General features: G+C 45.7%; 2 protein-coding genes across 2 annotated transcripts in view; one reads left to right on the top strand and one right to left on the bottom strand.

The window, feature by feature from the left end:
• Mtor (mechanistic target of rapamycin kinase) overlaps positions 1-20,398 on the top strand; it is a 104,258-nt gene that overhangs the window by 37,441 nt on the left and 46,419 nt on the right. The window contains exons 25-27 of the mRNA XM_090335829.1: positions 509-651; positions 4,133-4,295; positions 4,406-4,551. Coding sequence (XP_090191955.1) covers positions 509-651; positions 4,133-4,295; positions 4,406-4,551 — 452 coding nt within the window. The remainder of the gene's footprint in view (positions 1-508; positions 652-4,132; positions 4,296-4,405; positions 4,552-20,398) is intronic.
• Angptl7 (angiopoietin like 7) lies at positions 7,462-12,539 on the bottom strand. Its single transcript, XM_090333923.1, has 5 exons — positions 11,990-12,539; positions 9,890-9,990; positions 9,409-9,603; positions 8,588-8,786; positions 7,462-8,433 (listed from the first exon to the last, which is right to left on the bottom strand). The coding sequence occupies exons 1-5, from the start codon at positions 12,357-12,359 to the stop codon at positions 8,264-8,266; spliced, it is 1,035 nt and encodes a 344-aa protein (XP_090190049.1). The 5' UTR covers positions 12,360-12,539; the 3' UTR covers positions 7,462-8,263.

Genomic DNA, 20,398 nt, shown 5'->3' on the forward strand with positions numbered 1-20,398 from the left:
CACACTTGATTCCTGTAAGATTCAGAGTTTTGAGGAAAGCTAGAGAGGATAAACTAGAGGGTCGAGATGAAATATCTTGAACTCAAAGCAGTGGCTTTGAGCTCACATTTCACCTACCTATAATATGACTCGAGAACCTTGCTGCTACTTTCAGGGCATCCTGAGTTCTAGCCTCAGGCAGGGCACTCCAATCCTGTCATGCCTTGCAGGAGACCCTTGGGCTTTGTTGAATGTCCTCTAAGGGTGACTGATTCTGCAGCAATCGCCCAGCCAAGTGAACTGTAAGAGAGGCCTTTTCTAAATGGTCACAGCCTTTGTTTATACCTTTTAATTAAATATTCTTGTGTATTTGTGTCTTGGAGGCATTTGGTCATGAGAATTTAGATGATTTATAAATCCAAGTACAATTTATAAACCAAAGTAGAATAAATAATCATCAAAGAGATGGTGGCTCTTTACAGTTGGCTGGTAAAGCTGGTTGTTTTTTCTTGTTCTTGTGGGACCACAGGCCTGGGGAGCTGCCAGGAGGGTCTCCAAAGATGACTGGCTAGAATGGTTGAGGCGGCTGAGCCTGGAGCTGCTCAAGGACTCCTCATCGCCCTCCCTGCGCTCGTGCTGGGCCCTGGCACAGGCCTACAACCCAATGGCCAGGTATGGTGGGTCAGGCCTCCCTTCTGCCCAGCTTTCTCTCCCTGGTATCAGTAGATTTGTCTGTGATGGACATTTATTGTTTATAATGAGGCATAACATGGTGATGTAATTAACAAGCAACCTTTTTCATTAGTAAGAAGCAAAAAGCAGGAATTTCATTTTACTCTTTATCAGCACACTTGTTCTTTACTATGTATACTTAGCTAGCATAGTAACAGTTACTAGGATATTGCTGTTTCCACAGTGAGATGGCATATGCTCAGCTGTCCTTCTGTATTTTCTTCTGCCCCAGGCATCCCACAGGTTGTGGTCAATAAACACATAGCACTTCTTCACATAGTTGCAAATATGTTAACTGGGGATCCTGTATGGACTCTGAGCCAGATCAAGAACAGTTACTTCTTAATTTGCACAGGACATCTTTCATAGTCTTCATGTTAATCCTTTGAATTTTCCATGGTGCTTTTTCTATCAGATTTCAATACTTTACACACACATATATATGCATATACATATTATTTTTCTCCATATATATATTACACACACACACATACACACACACATATACACACACATATACTGTATACTCTTTTGGTTGTTGTTGGTCATGTGGCTTGAACTCGCCTGAGCGTTATCCCCGAACTCTTCAACTCAAGGCTATTGCTCTACCCCTGGAGCCACAGCGCCACTTCTGGTTTTCTGGTGGTTAATTGGAGATGAGAGTCCCACCAACTTTAGTGCCTGGGCCGGCTTTCAGTGGTGATCCTCAGATCCCAGCCTTCTGAGTAGCTGGGATTACAGGCATGAGCCACTGGCACCCAGCCATATATGTACTCTTACAACAGAAAGTGTATAGACTGCACCAGATGCTAAACCTACCCATTACAGGTTTATCATTTCCCAAATATTTCCCAATTTTTTTTTACCAAACTTTCCCCAACATTTACCCCAAGAAAGTGAAAAATAGAATTATAGTTAGATGCCTAGGATCACAAATTGTCTATCTATTGTGATACTGGGATAATTTCAAGTTGTTATAGTGATCTTAGAAATGGCATCTGGTGGGCCGGGAGTTTGGCCTAGTGGTTAAAGTGCTTGCCTACCATGCACGAAGACCCAAGTTTGATTCCTTGGTACCACTTATATAGAAAAAAGCCAGAAGTGGTGCTGAGGCTCAAGTGGTAGAGCTCTAGCCTTGAGAAAGTCCAAGGACAGTGCTCAGGCCCTGAGCTCAAGCCCAGGACTGGCAAAAAAAAAAAAAAAAAAAAAAGGAAATGCCATCTGGTTCAAAGACTTAAATTATTCAGCAAAATTTGGAACTGGAAGTGTGGCTCAAGTGGTAGCAAGAAAGCTGAATGAGGAGCTGGGTGAGGTGGTGCACGCCTATAATCCTAGCTACTGTGGAGGCTGAGATCTAAGGATCCAGGTTCTAAGCCTTCTGGGCACTGTAGACCTTGAGACGCTTATCTCCAGTTAATCACTAGAATAGGGGAAGTGGGGCTGTAGTTCCTGGGGTAGAGGGATAGAGCGGTAGCCTTGAGCTAAAGAGCTTAGGGAAAAGACCCATACACAGGGGTTGGACAGTAGCCTGGAGCTGAAGAGCTCAAGGACAGTGCTTAGGCCCAGAGTTCAGGCCCCATGACCCACAGGAAAAAAAAAAAATAAAGGAAAAAGAAATGGCATCTATCCCCGAGTTTTGCCTAATAGTTAGAGTACTTGTCTAGCATGCATAAAACCCTGGGCCGCTTCCTGAGTACCACATACACAGAAAAAGCTGGAAGTAGCTCTGTGGTTCAAGTGGCAGAGTACTAGCCTTGAGCAAAAAGTGGCCAAGGACATGGCCAGGAGTTTGGCCTAGCACTGAGTGCTTGCCAGGCATGCACAAAGACCCGGGTTTGATTCCATTTTCTCTATATATGTTTTGATACCATATACATTGAAAAAAGCCAGAAGTGGTGCTGTGGCTCAAGTGGTAGACCACTAGCCTTGAGAAAACTCAAGGACAGTGCTCAGGCCCTGAGTTGAAGGCCCAGGACTGGCAAAAAGAAAAAAAAAAAATGTCCAAGGACAGTATCCAGGCTCTGAGTTCAGAGCCCCAAGATTGGCAAAAAGGAAAAAAAAAAAAAGAAAAGAAAAAAAGAAGTGGCACCTCTTAGCTGGGCACTATTGGATCCCACCTCTGTCATCATAGCTACCAGGAGGCTGAGGTCTGAGGGTTGTAGTTCGAAGTCAGCCCAGGCAGGAACGTCAGTGAGACTCATCTTCAATAAACTCCTCAGGAAAGGCCAGACGTAGCCCTGTGGTCTACTCAGGGACAGTGCCCAGACCCTGAATGTAACCCTAGGACAGAGAGAGAGAAGGTGGGGGGAGGGAGAGGAGGAAGAAGGGCACCAGATGTTTGTAAGACTCCAGTTGTTAGAGGATCTTTTAAGATGTCCCTATGTGATTCTCCTGGCTAATGCTTTTAGTTTCTTTTTTCTTTCTGTTTTTGTTTTGGGGGCTGAGATTCAGGACCTGTACTTACTGGTCAGCTTTTTTGCTCATGGCTGGCATTCTATCACTCTAATCATACCTCCAATCTGACATTTTACTGGTTAATTGGAGCTAGAGTTACTTAGGCTTTTTGCCTGCACCGGCTTTTAAGTGTGATCCTCCGGGTCTCAGTCTCCTAAGTAGCTAGGGTTATAGTTCTGAACCCCTGGCACCTGGCTTACTTCTAGTTTCTTAGATTCTGTTGTCTGTTCTCTCACCCTTTCACACCTCCCTCCTTTTTCAAACTAAGGATTCTGGTTGTATATGGAAAGCAATAGCAGATGCTGCCTTTGTCCTTCCTGATCTTAGAAATAAGGATATTGCCTAAGAAACATCCCCAGAATCATTTGAAGGTTATTATGATTTAATTCTTTCAATACTATCTTCTGTATTAGAAATCCCCTTACTGTTCATCCCCTCTAGTGAAGAGGAATGATGCAGAAGCTACCAAGTAATGTGCCGATGGAGACAAGCTACCTTGTGTGTTCTTTCCCCCTCACCTTTTCAGTCCTCTGGAACTGCAGTGTCCACACTTGTACCATGTAATATGGTAGTCATTAGCCATGTGTGGTTATTATAACTTAATGTTTAAAATGACCGTTAAGTGTATCAAGGGGTTGTACTTCGCCTTATTCTATGATATATGTGTTATTGAGGGGATGGTGGTGTTAGGAGAGATGGGGAGAATGAAAGGAATAACATTGCATGGTACTTACAATGCCATTAAATGTAAATCAAACTCAGAATTCATTCTTCAGGTATCCTTTGCCACAGTTCAAGTGTCCAGTAACAACCATATGGCTCAGGAAAGATGTAGATAATTTCCAACACGTTCTGTTGGACAATATTAGTCTAGGTAACTGAAGTCCCACATACCAGAAGCAAATTGATTGACTTGATGGCACCAGAGCCATAGAAAGGATTCTACCTCTTTCTCTCCTCCCTTCAGGGATCTCTTCAATGCTGCGTTTGTGTCCTGCTGGTCTGAACTGAATGAAGACCAGCAAGATGAGCTCATCAGAAGTATAGAGCTGGCCCTTACCTCTCAAGACATTGCTGAAGTCACGCAAACTCTCCTAAATTTGGCTGAATTCATGGAACACAGTGACAAGGTGAGCCTTTTCTCCGTTGTCTAGATGGAGGATGACAGAGGACCAGCTGGTAGGAGAGGAGATACCCCATCGGCCATTTGCCCATGCTATGGAGTTTTGTTCCCCTTTAGGGCCCGCTGCCACTGAGAGATGATAATGGCATTGTTCTACTGGGTGAGAGAGCTGCCAAGTGCCGGGCATATGCCAAAGCACTGCACTACAAAGAACTGGAGTTCCAGAAAGGTCCCACCCCTGCCATCCTGGAGTCTCTCATCAGGTAGGCCACCAGCACTTTTCTTCTGCTGCTCCATCATCCGCTTCATCTGCTCTCGTCTCCCACTGCCTGGTGCCAGTACACTGGTGTCACTTGGCAATTCTGCCACCTGGTCTGGCCAGCACATTTAAGTAGCATGTGTTTGCAGAAGCCTCTCCCCAGTTGCGTAGCCATGATTGTCCTGTGTGCTGACCCTTCCCACCTGAGCTCCACTGCTTTCCAACCAGGGAAAGTAGTCAAAAGGCAATTCTGTCATCACCCCAGCCTGGGAATGCAGGTTGGAATGTAGATTTGGGGTTAGATGGCATTCTCTATGTAAGGTTAGGATGCACTGGTTTCTAGACCTTATTGGATACCCAACGCAGGGTGAGGTGTTAGTGGCTGAATCTGTGGGGGCTTGGATCTTCCCCCTTGACATTCTATGAACACGAAAATCAAAACTAAGTATGAGACCTGATGTTTTTTCCTTTGGTTTTGGTTCCCTTTTCTCCTTTCCTAAGATGGTTTTAGTCTCCTGGGCATAGACAAAAAAGGTGTGTTTTTGTTTTGTTTTGTTTTGTTGGGGGGGGGATTTGGAGGGGTCGGGGGTAAGGCTTAAACTCTGGGCCTGAGCACTGTCCCTGAGCTCTTCAGCTCAAAGCTAGTGCTCTCCCACTTGAGCCACAGTGCCACTTTTGGTTTTCTGGTGGTTAAGTGGAGATAAGGGTCTCGCTTTCTTTCCGGGGCTGGCTTTGAACCATGATCCTCAGATCTTAGCCTCCTGAGTAGCTAGGATTACAGGCGTGAGCTACCATGCCTGGCCCCATTACCTTTCTTTGATGTTTCTTTTTCTTTTCTTTTTTCTTTCTTTCTTTTTTTTTTTTTTGGCTATTCCTGGGGCTTGAACTCAGTGCCAGCACACTGTCTTTTGACACTCAAGGCCAGTGCTCTGCCACTTGAGTCACAGTGCCACTTTCGGCTTTTTCTGTGTCTGTGGTACCAAGGAATCAAACCCAGGGTTTCGTGCATGCTAGGCAAGCACTCTACCACTAGGCTGTGCTCGCAGACCTCTTTGATGTTTCTGTTGTAGCTTTCACTGATGCTGTGATACTGCTTTTCTTAAGCACCATTGTGATGGTATGATGTCTTCTTTACCGGGGAACATTAGAGAAATAACCAGAGGCAAAGCTGTTTGGAGAAACTGTGCACATTCAGCCTTAGTCCTCTCTGTGGGAGCCTGGAAAGAGACTCATCCGAGGGGTCTCACCACTGCTATGTGTGTGTGTGGTCTACTGCTGCCTCTTTCTTGTGCCTGGTCTTGGGCATCTGGCTCTAAAATCATAGATTGAGTTCTTTCCCCCACAGTGGAGACTTCATAGTGAAATTCCTGCTCCCCTTCTCCAATAAATTATACACCTTGTACCTGTTTTGCCTGTGAACATACTGCTCTCTGCCAAACTGAATTACCTTTTCTACTCTTACATTCCCTTTAGCAATTTGTCTCCTTTTTTTTTCTCCCAGTCCTGGGGCTTGAACTCAGGGCTTGATCACTGTCCTTGGGCTTTCTTAAGACTAGCACTCTACCACTTGAGCCACACCACCACTTCTGGCTTTTTCTGTGTATGTGGTACCAAGGAATCAAACCTAGGGCTTCATGCATGCTAGGCAAGCACTCTTACTACTAGGCAAGCACACTTTCCACTAGGCCACAGTCCTGGCCCAATTCGTTTTCTTTTTGTTTGGAGACAGGGGCCTTGGCTTATATAATGTACCTGTTTCTCCCTATTTGCTCTGTGTGTGTGTGTGTGTGTGTGTGTGTAAACTGTATTCTGTTGACACTGTTATTCTCTGAGTTCAGCCACCTGTCTGTATACCTATTGGCTTTTTCACCTCTCTATTCCAGGATAAGTGTCACCACATGTTACACACTAAACCAGGCTAGCATCTAGACAGTATAAAGGGTGCCCAGTCCTCACAACTCCCATCTGTTAGTAAATACAGTTGCTCATTGGGGGAAGAGTGGATGCGAGGTGCTAGATCCCTAGCTGGAAACTTGCTTAGCTGGCGTGTTGCCTGCCTTTCTTCTTCCACCATGGGGTTAGAATCAGATCGTAGCTGAATGCTTCCACCGCCCAGCCTTGAAGTGTGCTCCTTTTTAATAAAAATATTCCTGATTAAGAAATCTTCAAAAAGAAAAACCAACACGGTCCAGGGTCACCAGATGACTGAGCCTGTCCAGCTGCTTTGTCTTTGTCTTCTGCATAGCTCTGTTCATTTGTGTCCCTGCTTCCCGTATTTCATAGGCCTGCTCAGGAGCAACACCAAGCTCTGCTCTGGTTGGAGGCTGTGCTAGGCCCCCTCTTTGGTGTCCATGGTGAGCCTGCACCAAAGCACCTTGGGAAATGCCATGAGAACCCCTCCCCATGGGGATTTGAAGGGCAGTACTCCCTACACCCTCTGTCTCTTTTTCCGAGAAGTTTCTCTCAAAAAAATGAGGGAAAACACAGAAGCTGATTTAAATGACTTGACCCCCTTGATGGGCACAGGTAACTTTCCTCTGTGTACTAAGTACAAATCAGGAGTGTTCGTTTGCAATACATTTTGAAGGCAAGTGGTGTGGTGGCTCCCCTGGGGGTGGATCAGTAGTCCAGTCCCTACCAGTCCCTACCAGTGTGGTGACCTTTGTCCCTTGCCTCCTCTTCCTCCTCCTCCTCTGGGTGTCCCCAAATACTGAAGTTAACTCAGAGACCCTTTCTCTCTGTTCATGCTCTAGTTTTTTTGTTTCTGACTTTTGATCATGCTGTATGTAGTAAAGGTCGAAAAAAACAACTTAGAAAATGCTCATCTTAAAAGTGTTTATTGTAGAAGGAAATGACACATGAAATGTTTAAAATATTTTCTTTTGACAAAGCCGGATGCTTATGTACAGCACGAATTGTTAACCACAGCCCATCTACCTATACTTTTCAGTTATTTCTTACAGACAAAACAAGAGCTCTTTGCATCCACGAAAACAGACATATCTGTGTTGCCGGGGAATGTTTTAAGTCAGTTTTGTGCAAATATTGAGGGATTGTGCCCACTTCCCACCCTGTCAGATCCACGAGGTGCCTTTCAGTGCTAATCTCTGATGCAGGCAAGAGGAGAGGGGCCAGGATTCTGACTGTCAGGCCCAGGGCCCCACAGCCTCCTGCAAGAGTCCAACCCAGAGTAACTCAATGCCAGCCCAATGAGGTCTGAGTTTTTTAAAAGCACATAAACCAAAGATAACATCACTGGGTTTAAAAATCAAAATTGCCCTCCTCCACCACCAACTTTTGTTCCTTTTTGTAATCCTTGAGGCCTCTTTTTTGGTAAGCAAATCATAGTTCTTTTTGGCAACCTAAGCCTTCGAGAAAATGGTCAAAGTGTCCTCACCATATTACTTCCCCACAGATAGATCATGTGAAAGGAAGAGCTGCCACTCTGTGCAGAGGTCAGGGGCAGGAGGAGCGATTCAGCCCTGCACCCTGGGAGTTCTACGAGTCTGTGGCAGGACCCACCAGCTTTACATGCTTCACCCCTTTACCATAACAGCCTTGGTTGGTACATACAATTTTATCATACGCGTGTGCTCACTTTGCACAACACACGCTAGTTCTACTGTGCTACTATCAGAGGTGGTGGGCAGTCCTCATCCTTGCCCTCCTAACCCCACCAGTCTCACTTCTGCACCCTGCTTCCCAGAGGCCTCCTTTCAGGGCTTGAAGGCTTCGGGGCGGATCTTCATCTCCACCCGTTTGAGGGAGTAGGTGGCCCCATGCCAGCCATACCAGGTGATGCCATCCAGGTGCTTCCTGTGCTCCCCCAGGCGGTAGTACACCCCGTTGAGATTGGAGTCCGTGCAGCAGTTGTACCAGTATCCACCTGGCATGAGAAAGGAAGCAGATAGAGCCGGTAACAATGAAGTCACCACAGACAGAATAGCAATAGCACAGCTGAAAATTCTCTCTGTCCTCAAGTGAGATTCCTGGGCTTTCCACCTACATTCCAACAACCCCCCTCACCCCCCAAACCTCACCTTTGCGGAGCTGAGCACAGTTGTCCAAGCAGTTGTCATTGTCCTTGTCCTTGGTGCTGAAGACCGTGTTGTTATGGTAGCGGAGGGCGTCCTTGCCCACATTGCCACTGTAGTTCCCCAGGAAGAGGCGGTAGCTGTTGAGTTCGTTGCTCAGAGCGAAGTGGCTGTATTCAGCGTAGCGTGTGTTGCCCTCCCAGTCCTGTTGAGGAGAAAAGGGTTTTCGAGAAGCAGCAGAGGGGTTCGTAGCATCCTGTGCCTCTCCTCCCTCTCCAGCCCTGGAGTCAGATAGCACTTCAGAGGTATAACTATAGTAAGGCTTTGTGCCTTGTTACGTCTAGTTAGCAGGAGTACGGGGTCAGAGTCACCATATGGCCTTGAGTGGCCCTTCTCTGCCCTTCTCTGCCCCGTCTAAAGCTGTAGAGCTGTTTCTTCCAAATGGCTGTTGTAAGGGATGGATATTGTAGAGTGTTGTGAGGAGAAAGGGAGTGCCTTGAGAACTTCTTGTGCGTTACTACCCAGCCTTGGCAATGTTTCCTATCCCAGGCCCAAGCGGTGATGGTGCTGTTTCAACCCACTTGACCCCTTGGGTTTGTCCCATCTGGTCTGAGTCACACTCAGCCCTGTTTTACTGAGAACTATGGAAGAAAAGAAAAAGAGGAAAACTTCCTGGACCGTAGGCATGTTGGGAAACATCACAGTGACTGTGCAGCTCTGTAATGGGTGTGATATAAAGTGATGACGTAAAATGAGGCCCCCAGGTGGGGGTATGGCTGCGTGTGGTGGACGTGGGCCCATCCTGGGATTTCGAGCCTTGGGCTCACCTCCATCTCCACACGGAGCCGGGTTGGCTGTCTGGTGAGCCGGTGGATGTGCTCATTCCCCAGCCAGAAGTCTCCCCGGATGCTGCCAAAGCCTTGCTTGTACTGCTTCCAGTCTTGGTAGAAGGAGACAAGGCCACTCTTTCGTCTCTGGATGATGGTCCAGCCTCCACCTGCAGTCTCCATATCACAGAACACCTGGAACAGAGGAAGGTGCTCTGGTCAGGGCTCACGGGAGCAGGCAACGGAACTGGAATATACTTTAGAAGACTTGAAGTGTAGTTGATAATGATTTGAAGGGACCAGACAGATGCCTGGGACAGGAAACACATAAATTGAGTACTTGCATAGCTCTCCAGTGATTGGTGCGTTTTTGCCTTGTGAGTTTCTTTTCTACACTCCAAGACAAGCCCTGCTGTCTACATACCCCTAGGGGTGGAGAGCCGCTGTGGGACACACAGCAAGTGGGCTATAGTAATCTCACCTCCAGCTCAGGGCTGCCCAGGAATTCATCAGGAGGAAGCTTGTACACTCCAGAGATGCGGTAGTTCTTCTGGTACAGGGACGAGCAGTCATAGATTGCATCTGCAAATGGGGACATGTAGGAACGAGTGGGGCTCGGGCTCTGGCTGGGCAGGTATGCCTGCTGTACCAGAGCTGTCTCCAATTCTACCTCAGTATGCCATGGGGAATCCCCAAACAGTACCCGTTTGGAAAGGTGAGCATCAGGAGCCGGGCTTTGCTAGCAGGAGGAGGAGTCAGTGGGACAATGAAGTAAGTCATTTTAGGTTATGTCTGGGTAAGGGATCCTGCTGTAATTGTAGCCATGATTCTAGAAAAGGTAGCACGTGAGGGCTACTTACTAGATACCCCTGTGGGTAGCATCAGACTTCTTGGACAGCCACCTCTACTAGAGAATGAGGCATGAGTATATCAGAGGGTCTTGTCTGCTTTTTCTTAATTTGTTTTTGCTGCTGTTTTGCAGTACTAGAGTTTGAACCAGAAACTCAGACTTGCTGGGCTGGCACTTTACCACTTGAGCCCTCTCCCTAGTCCATTCGCTTCTGTGGTTTCTTAGAGTAATGGCTACTGCCTCCTGGGGTCCTAATTAAAGGAGATGGATTTTACAGTTTTCTCTCTCCTCGGTCTTAACAATTTTAGGTGCCTAAATGAAAATCAGAGCCCTGAGGAGCCCTTTGAGGGCTCCCCAGAAGGTTTTGTTAAAATAAGGAAATGAGATTGTCCGGTTTTCTTTTCTGGGATTTAAATCTGCTTGATTTAACTACGTCCTTGCTACTTCTGGGACGACTTCTCTATGCTGCTGGCGTTTTGAAAGAATAGCAGAGTGGGTTTTGAAAGAAACAGCTATGTCTTCTGATAGGAGTTTGAGAGCAGGCTCTTGCTATCAGGAGATGCTTTCTGCTCTCCACCACCAAGGATTTTTTCTTGGTTACCACTGCACAAGTTGTGGCAGATGGTGATGTTACCATCATGGGAGTTGTCCAGAATGCTCTGGTCCTGTCTCTTGGAGTAGCTGGAGGAGGATTAAATGCTCAGAAAGTCCCTACTTAACTTGCTCCAGGGCCTACATATTTAGAACATAGAGATGACACACTTTCAGCTCACAGTGAAGGAAAAGAGCTTGTCCTGTCCACATTGAAAAGTAATCATGTCTTTCCCTTTCTCTTCCTTTATAATGCAACCAGCAGCTTTTCATATTAGTAAGAAATGATGTATCAATAGGATCTGCTCCTTACAATTAGTATTTTCTGATAATTTTAGAAAATCAAACTTACCTCAAACAAAACATTCATCTGTGCCAGGCTAACAGCAGCTGCAAGTTACTTTTCAAAAGAAAGCATTAAATATTCCTAATTTTTGGCCACTAAAAGAGGCCATATTTTACCACTGCATATGCTTTTATGTTATTTGGGAGAACTTTATTTGGAACTAAAAAAAAAAAAAGTTGAAGACCAGGATTAGGAAACCTCAGATGTCCTTTGCTGAGTATAAAGAGCTTCTTCAGAATGTGTGGACAGTGTCTCTCCTTTGAATTCTGAACCTCTGAGAGGAGATGGGTGTGTAGGAAGAGGAAATAAAATTACGTAAATGCCCATTTCCAGGAACTCTTCCAGGCCCCCGTATTGAAAAGTATTCATGTAGTAATGAATGGAATTCCTTCTTGCCTCTGGAGTTGAGAGTACAATGTGTCGGCTCTTGGTAAGGAAGTGGCTGTGTCAACCAAAGCAAAGTCAACTGTGCCTCCAGCATTCGCTGTGTGACTTTGGGCAAACCAGGTCATCATCGGTCAGTGTTTCCAGGTGAGAAGTCACACCTGCTCACCTGCTGAGACACTGTACAATTAAAGCAACCTATGAACACACTGGCAGTGTTTACAGAACACTAGAACCAAAAGGACCATTCTGTAAGCCTTCATTGGGGGGAGAATGCACACTACCAGAGAGCCCTCCCTCCCCTCCCTGCAGTTGTACTGATGAGAATTCACCTAGCACCTATGTGACTGGGAGCCTCCCAGCGGCTGGGCCATGAGGCAGGGCCTAGCTCAAGCACACGCCCTCCTTACCTGCAGAGGTCTGTGTGACAGTCTGCGCTGCCTGCAGCTGCATGATGTCAATCTGATTGTTCATCTCAGAGTACTTGCTCTCCGCATCTGTGAGCCTTGACTCCATGCGCTTGCCATTGCTCTCCAGCTCCATCACCTGCATGACCACACTGACCCAGTCACTCTCCTGCTTCTTGCTCAGGTCAGCCAGCAGGCTGCTTAGATTGGCAACCTGGGCTCTGAGCTCCTTCATCCCCTCGCAGCAGGTGGCTGCTTTCAGCTGTGCAGGTGTCTTGCGCTTAGGGGGCTTCTGCAGCCACACCGAGTGTCCCACAAAGGCCACAATGAAGACACAGAGCCAGGTCACAGCTGAGAGACGATTTTTCGGCATCTTTCAAAGCCCTGGATGTGCCCACCGGATGTCCTACAGAGTGAGAACGGGCCTTAGCACTTTCTGTCCGGATGCCTCCCCGCTGGTGTTTTCCTTCTTTGCTCTTTCTTAGCGTTTCTCAAAGCTGTTTCTGAAGGTGGAGCCTAATGGATGTCTACTGTGTTTCTTCCCAGGCCTGAACAGCCCACCAAGTCAGCATCTTAAATATTGTTCATGCCTGCACCTCCACCCCACCACGGCCCTGTGAGGGCCTTAGGCCCCGCCTACTGTATCTGGGAGGGTCAGGTGCTTGTTGGGTGAAGTCAGTGTAGGCTTGGGCCAGAGGAGGGGAGGAAGGAGACAGGGCGAGTCTTTCTTTCCTTGCTTGCAAGTGTCTGGGCTCCAAAGAGGACCTGTATGTTTTCCAGTTTTGCCTATTAGATTGTGCCCCTGCCAGCCACTGGCTCAGCTCTATCAGCAGGCAGGCTGGTTTGGAGGAATTTCCAAGTTCCATTCTGCAGGTTATATAACCACGGGGTGAGGGTGAGGTAGGCAAGAGAGAATTGGGAATAGAGTCCACTCATCCAGAGAGGCCTGCTAATGTAATTCATGCTGTTTACATGAGGCTCTGGTGCATTTTGGCATCTGCTGAATGTGCTTTTAACAAGACTGGATGTTCCTTTCTCTGGCCTGATGGAACCTAAGTCGAATTTAGAAAAGTTCTAGAAACAAGAGGCTAAAATAAGTATCTTAGGAAGCAAAAAAAGAGACTTTGCCATTTGTATCTACGAGATAGTGTTTCTTTTTACACAGTCTGTCTTTCCATAAAAGTGTAGGCCAGTATTCTCTTCTCTTACTGGCTGTTTTGTAAGGAGGTGTCAGACACCTGCAGCAGAGATGAAAATACAGCCACACAGGTGTGGTTCTGGGATTGGCTACCCATACTAGAGTCTGACTTTAGGCACAGAGAATAGGTCCACCCTTGACCTGTAGTTCAAAACTTAAAACATGTATTAAAGGGTGGAGAACAGCCCCACATCACCCTCATCCTGATAAATCCATACTGAGAGTCCCATTTCTCTCTTTCTATGAAATGTGGTACGTGTGTGTGTACATACATAGGCAGTCCAGGAGCTTGAACTGAGAGCCTGGGCACTGTCCCTGAGCTTCTGTTCAAGGCTAGCACTTTACCACTTAAGGCACAGCGCCACTTCCAGCTTTTTCTGTGTATGTGGTACTGAGGAGTTAAACCTAGGGCTTCATGTATGCTAGGCAAGCACTCTACCACTAGGCCACATTCCCAGCCCTCCTTTACTTTTTCTTTTCCTTCTTCTCTTTTCCTGTTGTCATCAGTGGCTCATACCTGTAACCCTCCCTAGCTATTCAGGAGGCCGAGATGTAGATGTGAGGATACTAGTTTGAAGCAGCACAGGCAGGAAAGTCCATGAAACGTATCTGCAGTTAACCACCAGAAGAGCTGAGTGATGCTATGTCTCAAAGTGGCAGAGTGCCACACTTGAGTGCAAAAGCTCAGGGACGGCGTCCAGACCCCTGAGTTCAAGCCTCACAACTGGCCAAAAAAAAAAAAAATTCATTAGGGACTCAGATGGACCAGGGTTTGCATGTGCCTCCACGGGAGGAGCCATGCTGCTGGTACCAGCAGCTTTGTATTCTGTGTCTAGAAGTGAGTCTTTGCGGGTCCCTGCTATCTCTGCAAAATCTAGCTCAGCTGGGCCCTGCATTTGTTGGGTCCACAGAATTCACTAATGGTGAGCATCCTGCCAAGTCTGCCAACTCCAGAGAAATCTAGCCAGCAAATGACACTATGCTTATTAGCAAGCCACATGCTACACAACATCTGACATGACCTGCTACCCAGGGATCCCTTGAAAGCAGAATGAACAGGGAGACTTTGTGGATTACCAGTCAACTTTTGGGTTTTGGGTTTTTGTTTGTTTTATTGTCGGGATAATGTATAAAGGGGTTGCAGTTACATTCGTCAGGTAGTAGGTACATTTTTTCTCGCACATTGATAACCCTTCTCATGTTTTTGTCCCTGTTTCCCTCCCCCATCCCCCAAATGGGTGTCTCTGTTGTTGTTGTTGTTGTTGTTGAGTTCCGGAGCTTTGCTGGGTGATCGTTCTGTTATTTTTATCAGACCTTGTTCCAAAAAGGTTTTAACTTGGCTTACTTTACAGTCAGATGTAAAGAGGGAGAGAAACTAGGGCAAGAGAGACTCATTGGCCACCCAAGTGCACATACACCTCTCTGTGTAGCCATTATGTTCATCTAAGGCCACCTGTGTGCCACTGAGAGGCGCTAGAGAGCACACTCCAGCCTCTCAGATGGCTACCTCTTCTAAGTTTCCCTTCGAGTGGGTCTGAAGGCTCCTGCAGGTTACCTTAGATTATCCGCATGCATATTTTTATTTGAAAGGTCTTTTGCCATTATGGCTCCTGTCATGTCTTCTGTGAGACTATATCTACCTTCATGTGGCACAGATGAATAAGTTCTGCTCTGAAAGCACAAAAGACTTCTATCTCCCAGCTGATTATTTGATTATTTGGTTCAGCCTGCTCCACCCACTGCCCAGACAAGGTCAGACCATCAAAAGCAATGAGAACCTGCTTATATAGTAAGTCCATTGGAACCTGTGAGAAAAGCCTGGGGAAGTTGCTAGTGTCTGCCTGGCTATGCCACCCACTGGATTTATGCATTCGTCCAAGCCCCAGCCAGAGAAGAGAGGAAAATAAACCAATAAACCGGAGCTTTGAGTTACCCTTAGGACTAGAGCTAGAAGCCCCTATCTCTCCCCTGTGCTTAAGGCAACTAAAAAGAGAAGCTGGATTCTGGAGTAGATAACAAGCAACAGTTACCTGGGGACAGAGCTGGAGTTGTTTAAACATTAGCAAACGGAAAGGGATTTGGGGGAGACAAATGAGGAGATTAAGCCAGGAGCTGGTGGCTCACGTTTGTAATCCTAGCTTCTCCGGAGACTGAGACCTAAAGGATCTTGGTTCAAAGCCAACCTAGCCAGAAGAGTCTGTGAGTCCATCTCCAGTTGACCAGCAAAAAGTCCAACTGAAAATGGGGACTCAAGTGCTAGAATGCCAGCCGTGAGCAATCAAGCCCAGGAAGCCCAGGACTCGGAGTTTGAGCCCCAGCCTCTTACTCTTGTTTGGCTTTTTTTTTTTTTTTTTTTTTTTTTTTTAATCCATGGCTGGTGCCCTTCTACTTAACCACTCCTTTAGTTCCATTTAACCAACATCTGAACCCCAACTACCAGCTGTCTGACCCCCAGCTGGAATAAGTGTCATTCGAGTCTAATTGAGTTCATCTTTTCAGATTCCACCTTTGAATGAAATAATGCAGTTTTTGTCTGTGTCTCACATATTTCATCCAACTTAATGTCCTCCAGATTTGCCCACATTGTTGCAAAATAAGCTGATTTTGAATGAGATGTTTTTGGTTTTTTTGTTTTTCAGTTGTGGGCTTGAACTCAGGCCTCAGGGTGAGAATTAAATTTAAAAGAAGAAATTATACTATTAGATAAGGAGATTTTAAGCTTTAACAAGGTAATATTTGTCATAAAAATAGGCTGGTAGAGCTAGGAGCATGGCCTAGTGATAGAGGGCTTCCCTAGCATGTATGAAGCCCTGAATTTGATTTCTCTGTACCACATACACAGAAAAAGCCAGAAGTGGTGCTATGACTCAAGTGGTAGGGTGTTAGCCTTGAGAAAGCCCAAGGACAGTACCCAGGCCAAAGCCCCCAGGACTAGGGGTCGGGGGCGGGGGAAGGGAAGCTGGTAAATGGAACAGAATTATGTCCAGAACAGACTCACACTTACAGACACATGGTTTGTGAGAAATTAGCACAGTCATTAGGACAAGCACAGTAGGGCAGCTATCAAGCCTTCTGGAGAAAAGGCTCCTTATCTCACATCCCAAACCATAAAGCTTCTAGAAGGTAGCTTAGAAGATAAGATTTTCTTTAGCCAAGATTTCGTAGATATCAAGTCTCCAGAACAAAGGAAAACATCAGGAGGTACAAGAAAAATAGTCATTGCTTTCCAGTAGAAGATACTACAGAGTATTCATTTCCAATATGTAATTTGTATATATTGTATCCAGAGTATATAAGAACTTTTAGCTGGGTGCCAGTAGCTCACATCTGTGATCCTAACTACTCAATAGGCTGAGATCTGATGATTTTGGTTCAAAGCCAGCCCAGGCCACAAAAGTCCATGAGACTCTTACCTGCAAATAACCACCAGAAAACTGGAAATGGCTCTGTGGCTCAAGGGGTAGGGTGGAAGCCTTGAACTGAAGAGATCAGGGACAGTGCCCAGGCCCAGAGTTCAAGCCCCATGACCGACTAAACTAAAAACAAAAAAAACAAAAAAAAAACAAAAAAAAACTTTTAACAAATAGTTGGAGAGAGGGGGTAAGCCAAATTAAGAGACGGCCAAAAGATATGAATACTTAGTTCACAGAAGAATATCTCCAAAGGACCTGTAAAAGGGGAGGGGAAAAAAGGTATTTTATCCTGTTAGTCATTTTAGAAATTCAAATTACAGACATGATGAGATGTCAGTGTATACCCACTGGAACTGAACTGGAAAAGACTGAAAATACCAACAGAAAAGTGAGCACACATGCTCCAAAGACATGTAAGGAATGTTTGAAGGGACACCACACAAAATCCCTCAACTACAAACAGTTCCGCTCTCCCTTGGCAGTCAGCTTGGTGGTGCATTCCTTCACACAGTGAGGTGCTCCTGAGTGGCGGAAAAGAATACTGCCATGACCAGCAGCAGCACAGCACAGCTGACAAACCAAGCGAGCTATCGGCTGGGTTACAGTTCAGGGTGGTGGGACTCCAGCTGAATGAGCAAGGGCACAGGGGCAGGAGGAGGCTGGGGAGCTCGCAGCACGTTCAGTTCTGCGCTTGGTCTTGAGTAGTCTTGTCTTTCCTTCTGTTATGCTAGCTCATTCCTTCCTATGTATGCGTTCGACTTCAATTCAGAAGTTTGTTTAAGAATACAATGCATATAAAATACGAGTACTAGTATTTGACACACAGTCGGTGCCCAGCAAGTATCAAGGATTAACATTCAGTACACAATTGTCATCTCATCAGAAAAGTCCTCCCTGACCCCAAACCAGCTTCTGAGGGTACTGTTCTCTCCCTGGTGTTTATTTACCTCCATGACAACTCTTTTTAGCATATTCCTAGATCACTCACCAGTGAGCTCTGTGAAGCACAGATGATGTCTGGCACTTGGTACAAACACAAAGGACAGAGAGTGAGCTCCAGACAGAAGGTACTTTTTCCCTCAATATCTATTCTGCTGACTCTCATGGTCATTTCTAGTATTTTATCATGGGAAGGTCATCATATTCTTTTTTACTTGCTTTAAGTCTGCTTTTCTTCTTTCATTTCATTTCTCCCCCGACCCACCTCAGGACATGAGTTTGAAATCAGGGCCTCATGTTTGCTTACGAGTTACCCTCCTAGCTGTTTGTTTTAGTGTTTTATGCTTTTTCTCCAGGCCTGATTGACCTGTGATCATTCCACTTTTCCCTTCTATGTAGCTGAGACTGTAGGCATGAGCTCCTCGTTTGGTCATAGAAGCAAAGCTGTAAGAAATGGGAGGGTTGAGATCATTTGGTTAAACCCTCCTTTTTTAAAATGAGTATTAAACAAGAATAGTGGCATAAAGGAACACAGTATATCCAGATCAATTTTAACGCTTTCACTCTCCTTTTTATCTCTCTTCTTCCCTTTTTTTTTTTTTTCCCTTTTTTGTTGGTTGTGGGTCTTGAACTCTGGGTCTGAGCACTGTCCCTTGAGCTCTTCAGCTTATCCCTTGAGCCACAGTGCCATTTCCAGTTTTCTAGTTGTTAATTGGATATGAGTCTCACAGACTCTTGTGCCCAGGCTGGCTTTGAACCGTGATTCTCAGATCTCAGCCTCCTGAGTAGCTAGGATTACAGGTGTGACACACCAGCACCCAGCCTGTTTGCCCTTCCCTCCCTTCTTACAACAACTTCAATAGTTGAACACTCTTATTTAATTAGTAACTTGAGGCAGCATCCTTAATGTGTACTCATATCATTTCCCTGGAAATCAAGAGTTTGAGTTCACCCTTTTTTCTTTTTTTTTTGTTTTTGCCAGTCCTGGGCTTGAGCTCAGGGTCTGAGCACTGTCCTTGGACTTTCTCAAGGCTAGAGCTCTACCACTTGAGCCTCAGCACCACTTCCAGCTTTTTTTCTATGTATGTGGTACCGAGGAATTGAACCCGGGCCTTTGTGCATGCTAGGCAAGCACTCTACCACTAGGCCAAACTCCCGGCCTTCACTGAGTGATTTACTGCTAGACAAGTTTCTCATGAGTCTCAAAGTACAACCCCAAGTTAATACACACACACACACGCACGCACACAGAGACCCCATCTACTTCTTCCCCACCCTCGATCTTGCTCAGCCTCCCTACCTTGGTACACTTGAGTGGGAAGCATTCCAAAGATGACTTATTTGGACTTTCTCCTACGGGAGCTCGGGGCATATGAGGAAGTTTCATTTTTAATTTGCAGTGCTTTGCTGGTCTGTCCTTAGAGGAAGAATTTCAAAGGCATTGCAATATTAAAGTAAAATTTGAATTTCTGCTGTGAGGTCTCTAATCACTACTTCCTGATTTTGATTACTTATTGTTAAACTCTCTCTCTCTCTCTCTCTCTCTCTCTCTCTCTCTCTCTCTCTCTCTCTCTCTCTCTCTCTCTCTCAAAAATATAATTAGTGGCAGAGAAGATTAGAAAGGGGTTTTGACTGTTCGTTTAACCACAGTGTCAGCAAGCCCCCCCAAATGAGCCAAGCCTTGGTTATGTTTATAATTTGTTCTTTAAAATAGACTTTGGTCCAGAAAACAACATCGGAACTCCTGGATCCTTATGCCTACTTCCTAGAGTTAGCTTTTTTTTCTGATTAGACAAAGAGTACTTTTATCTTCCTCATCAAAACAGTGCTATTCTACCAGGAACAATATACACCCACCAAGGCCATCCCAAGAATCCACTAAATATAATTCATACATTTGTAATTGCATGTTATTAGACTAGACCCTTCTGGTTTTCAGACAAATCTATATCTCATCGTGTTAATTATAAATACAAGTACTCCTTGTGTGTACTTGGGGAGCTGAGGTAGGAGAATGGAAAATCAAAGCTAGCTGGCTACATACAGACCTTATCTAAAAATAAAACATTAATTCTGAGCACCAGTGACTCATACCTGTAACCCTAGCTATTCAGAGTCAGCCTGTGAGATGCTTTTCTTTCCTTTATTTTTTTCTTCCTTCCCCCCCTCCCCACTCTGGGGCTTGAACTCAGGGCCTGAGTATTGTCCCTGAGCTTCTCTGAGCTCAAAGCTAGTGCTGTACTACTTGAGCCACAGTGCTATTTTCTGCTTTTTCTGAGTAGTTTATTGGAAATGAGTCTCATGGACTATCCTGCCTGCGCTGGCTTTTGAGCCATGATCCTCAGATCTTAGCCTCCTGAGTAGCTAGGGTTACAGGCATGCACCACTCGTTCCCAGCTTGCTGGCAACTTTTATCCTTACAATCTATTGAGAAGCTTTCTATCCATTGTGTCATGTAATTCTCTGATGACTGAAGAAAATAGCATGAACTGTATTTTAGTTTGTTTGTTTTTGCCAGTCCTGGGGCTTGAACTCAGGGCCTGAGCACTGTCGTTGAGCTTTCTCAAGGCTAGTGCTCTACCACTTGAGCCACAGCCCCACTTCTAGCTCTTTCTATGTATGTGATACCAAGGAATTAAATCCCGTCTTTGTGCATGCTAGGCAAGCACTCTACCAGTAGGCAAAACTCCCAGCCCAAACCATATTTTAAAGATGAAGAATTTAAAACTCTGAAAAGGTGACCTGTTTGTAAATGGCAGAATTAGAGTTCCAACAATGTAAACCCAAGTTTGTTGACTCCACACAGAGATATAATAGCACTCCAGATATTGCGGGGATCCCCCTCCTCCAGATCCACTGTGG

The sequence above is a fragment of the Megascapheus bottae genome, chromosome 6 (genome assembly GCF_031878675.1).
Source record: "Megascapheus bottae isolate mThoBot1 chromosome 6, mThoBot2.hap1, whole genome shotgun sequence".
NCBI lineage: Eukaryota > Metazoa > Chordata > Mammalia > Rodentia > Geomyidae > Megascapheus > Megascapheus bottae.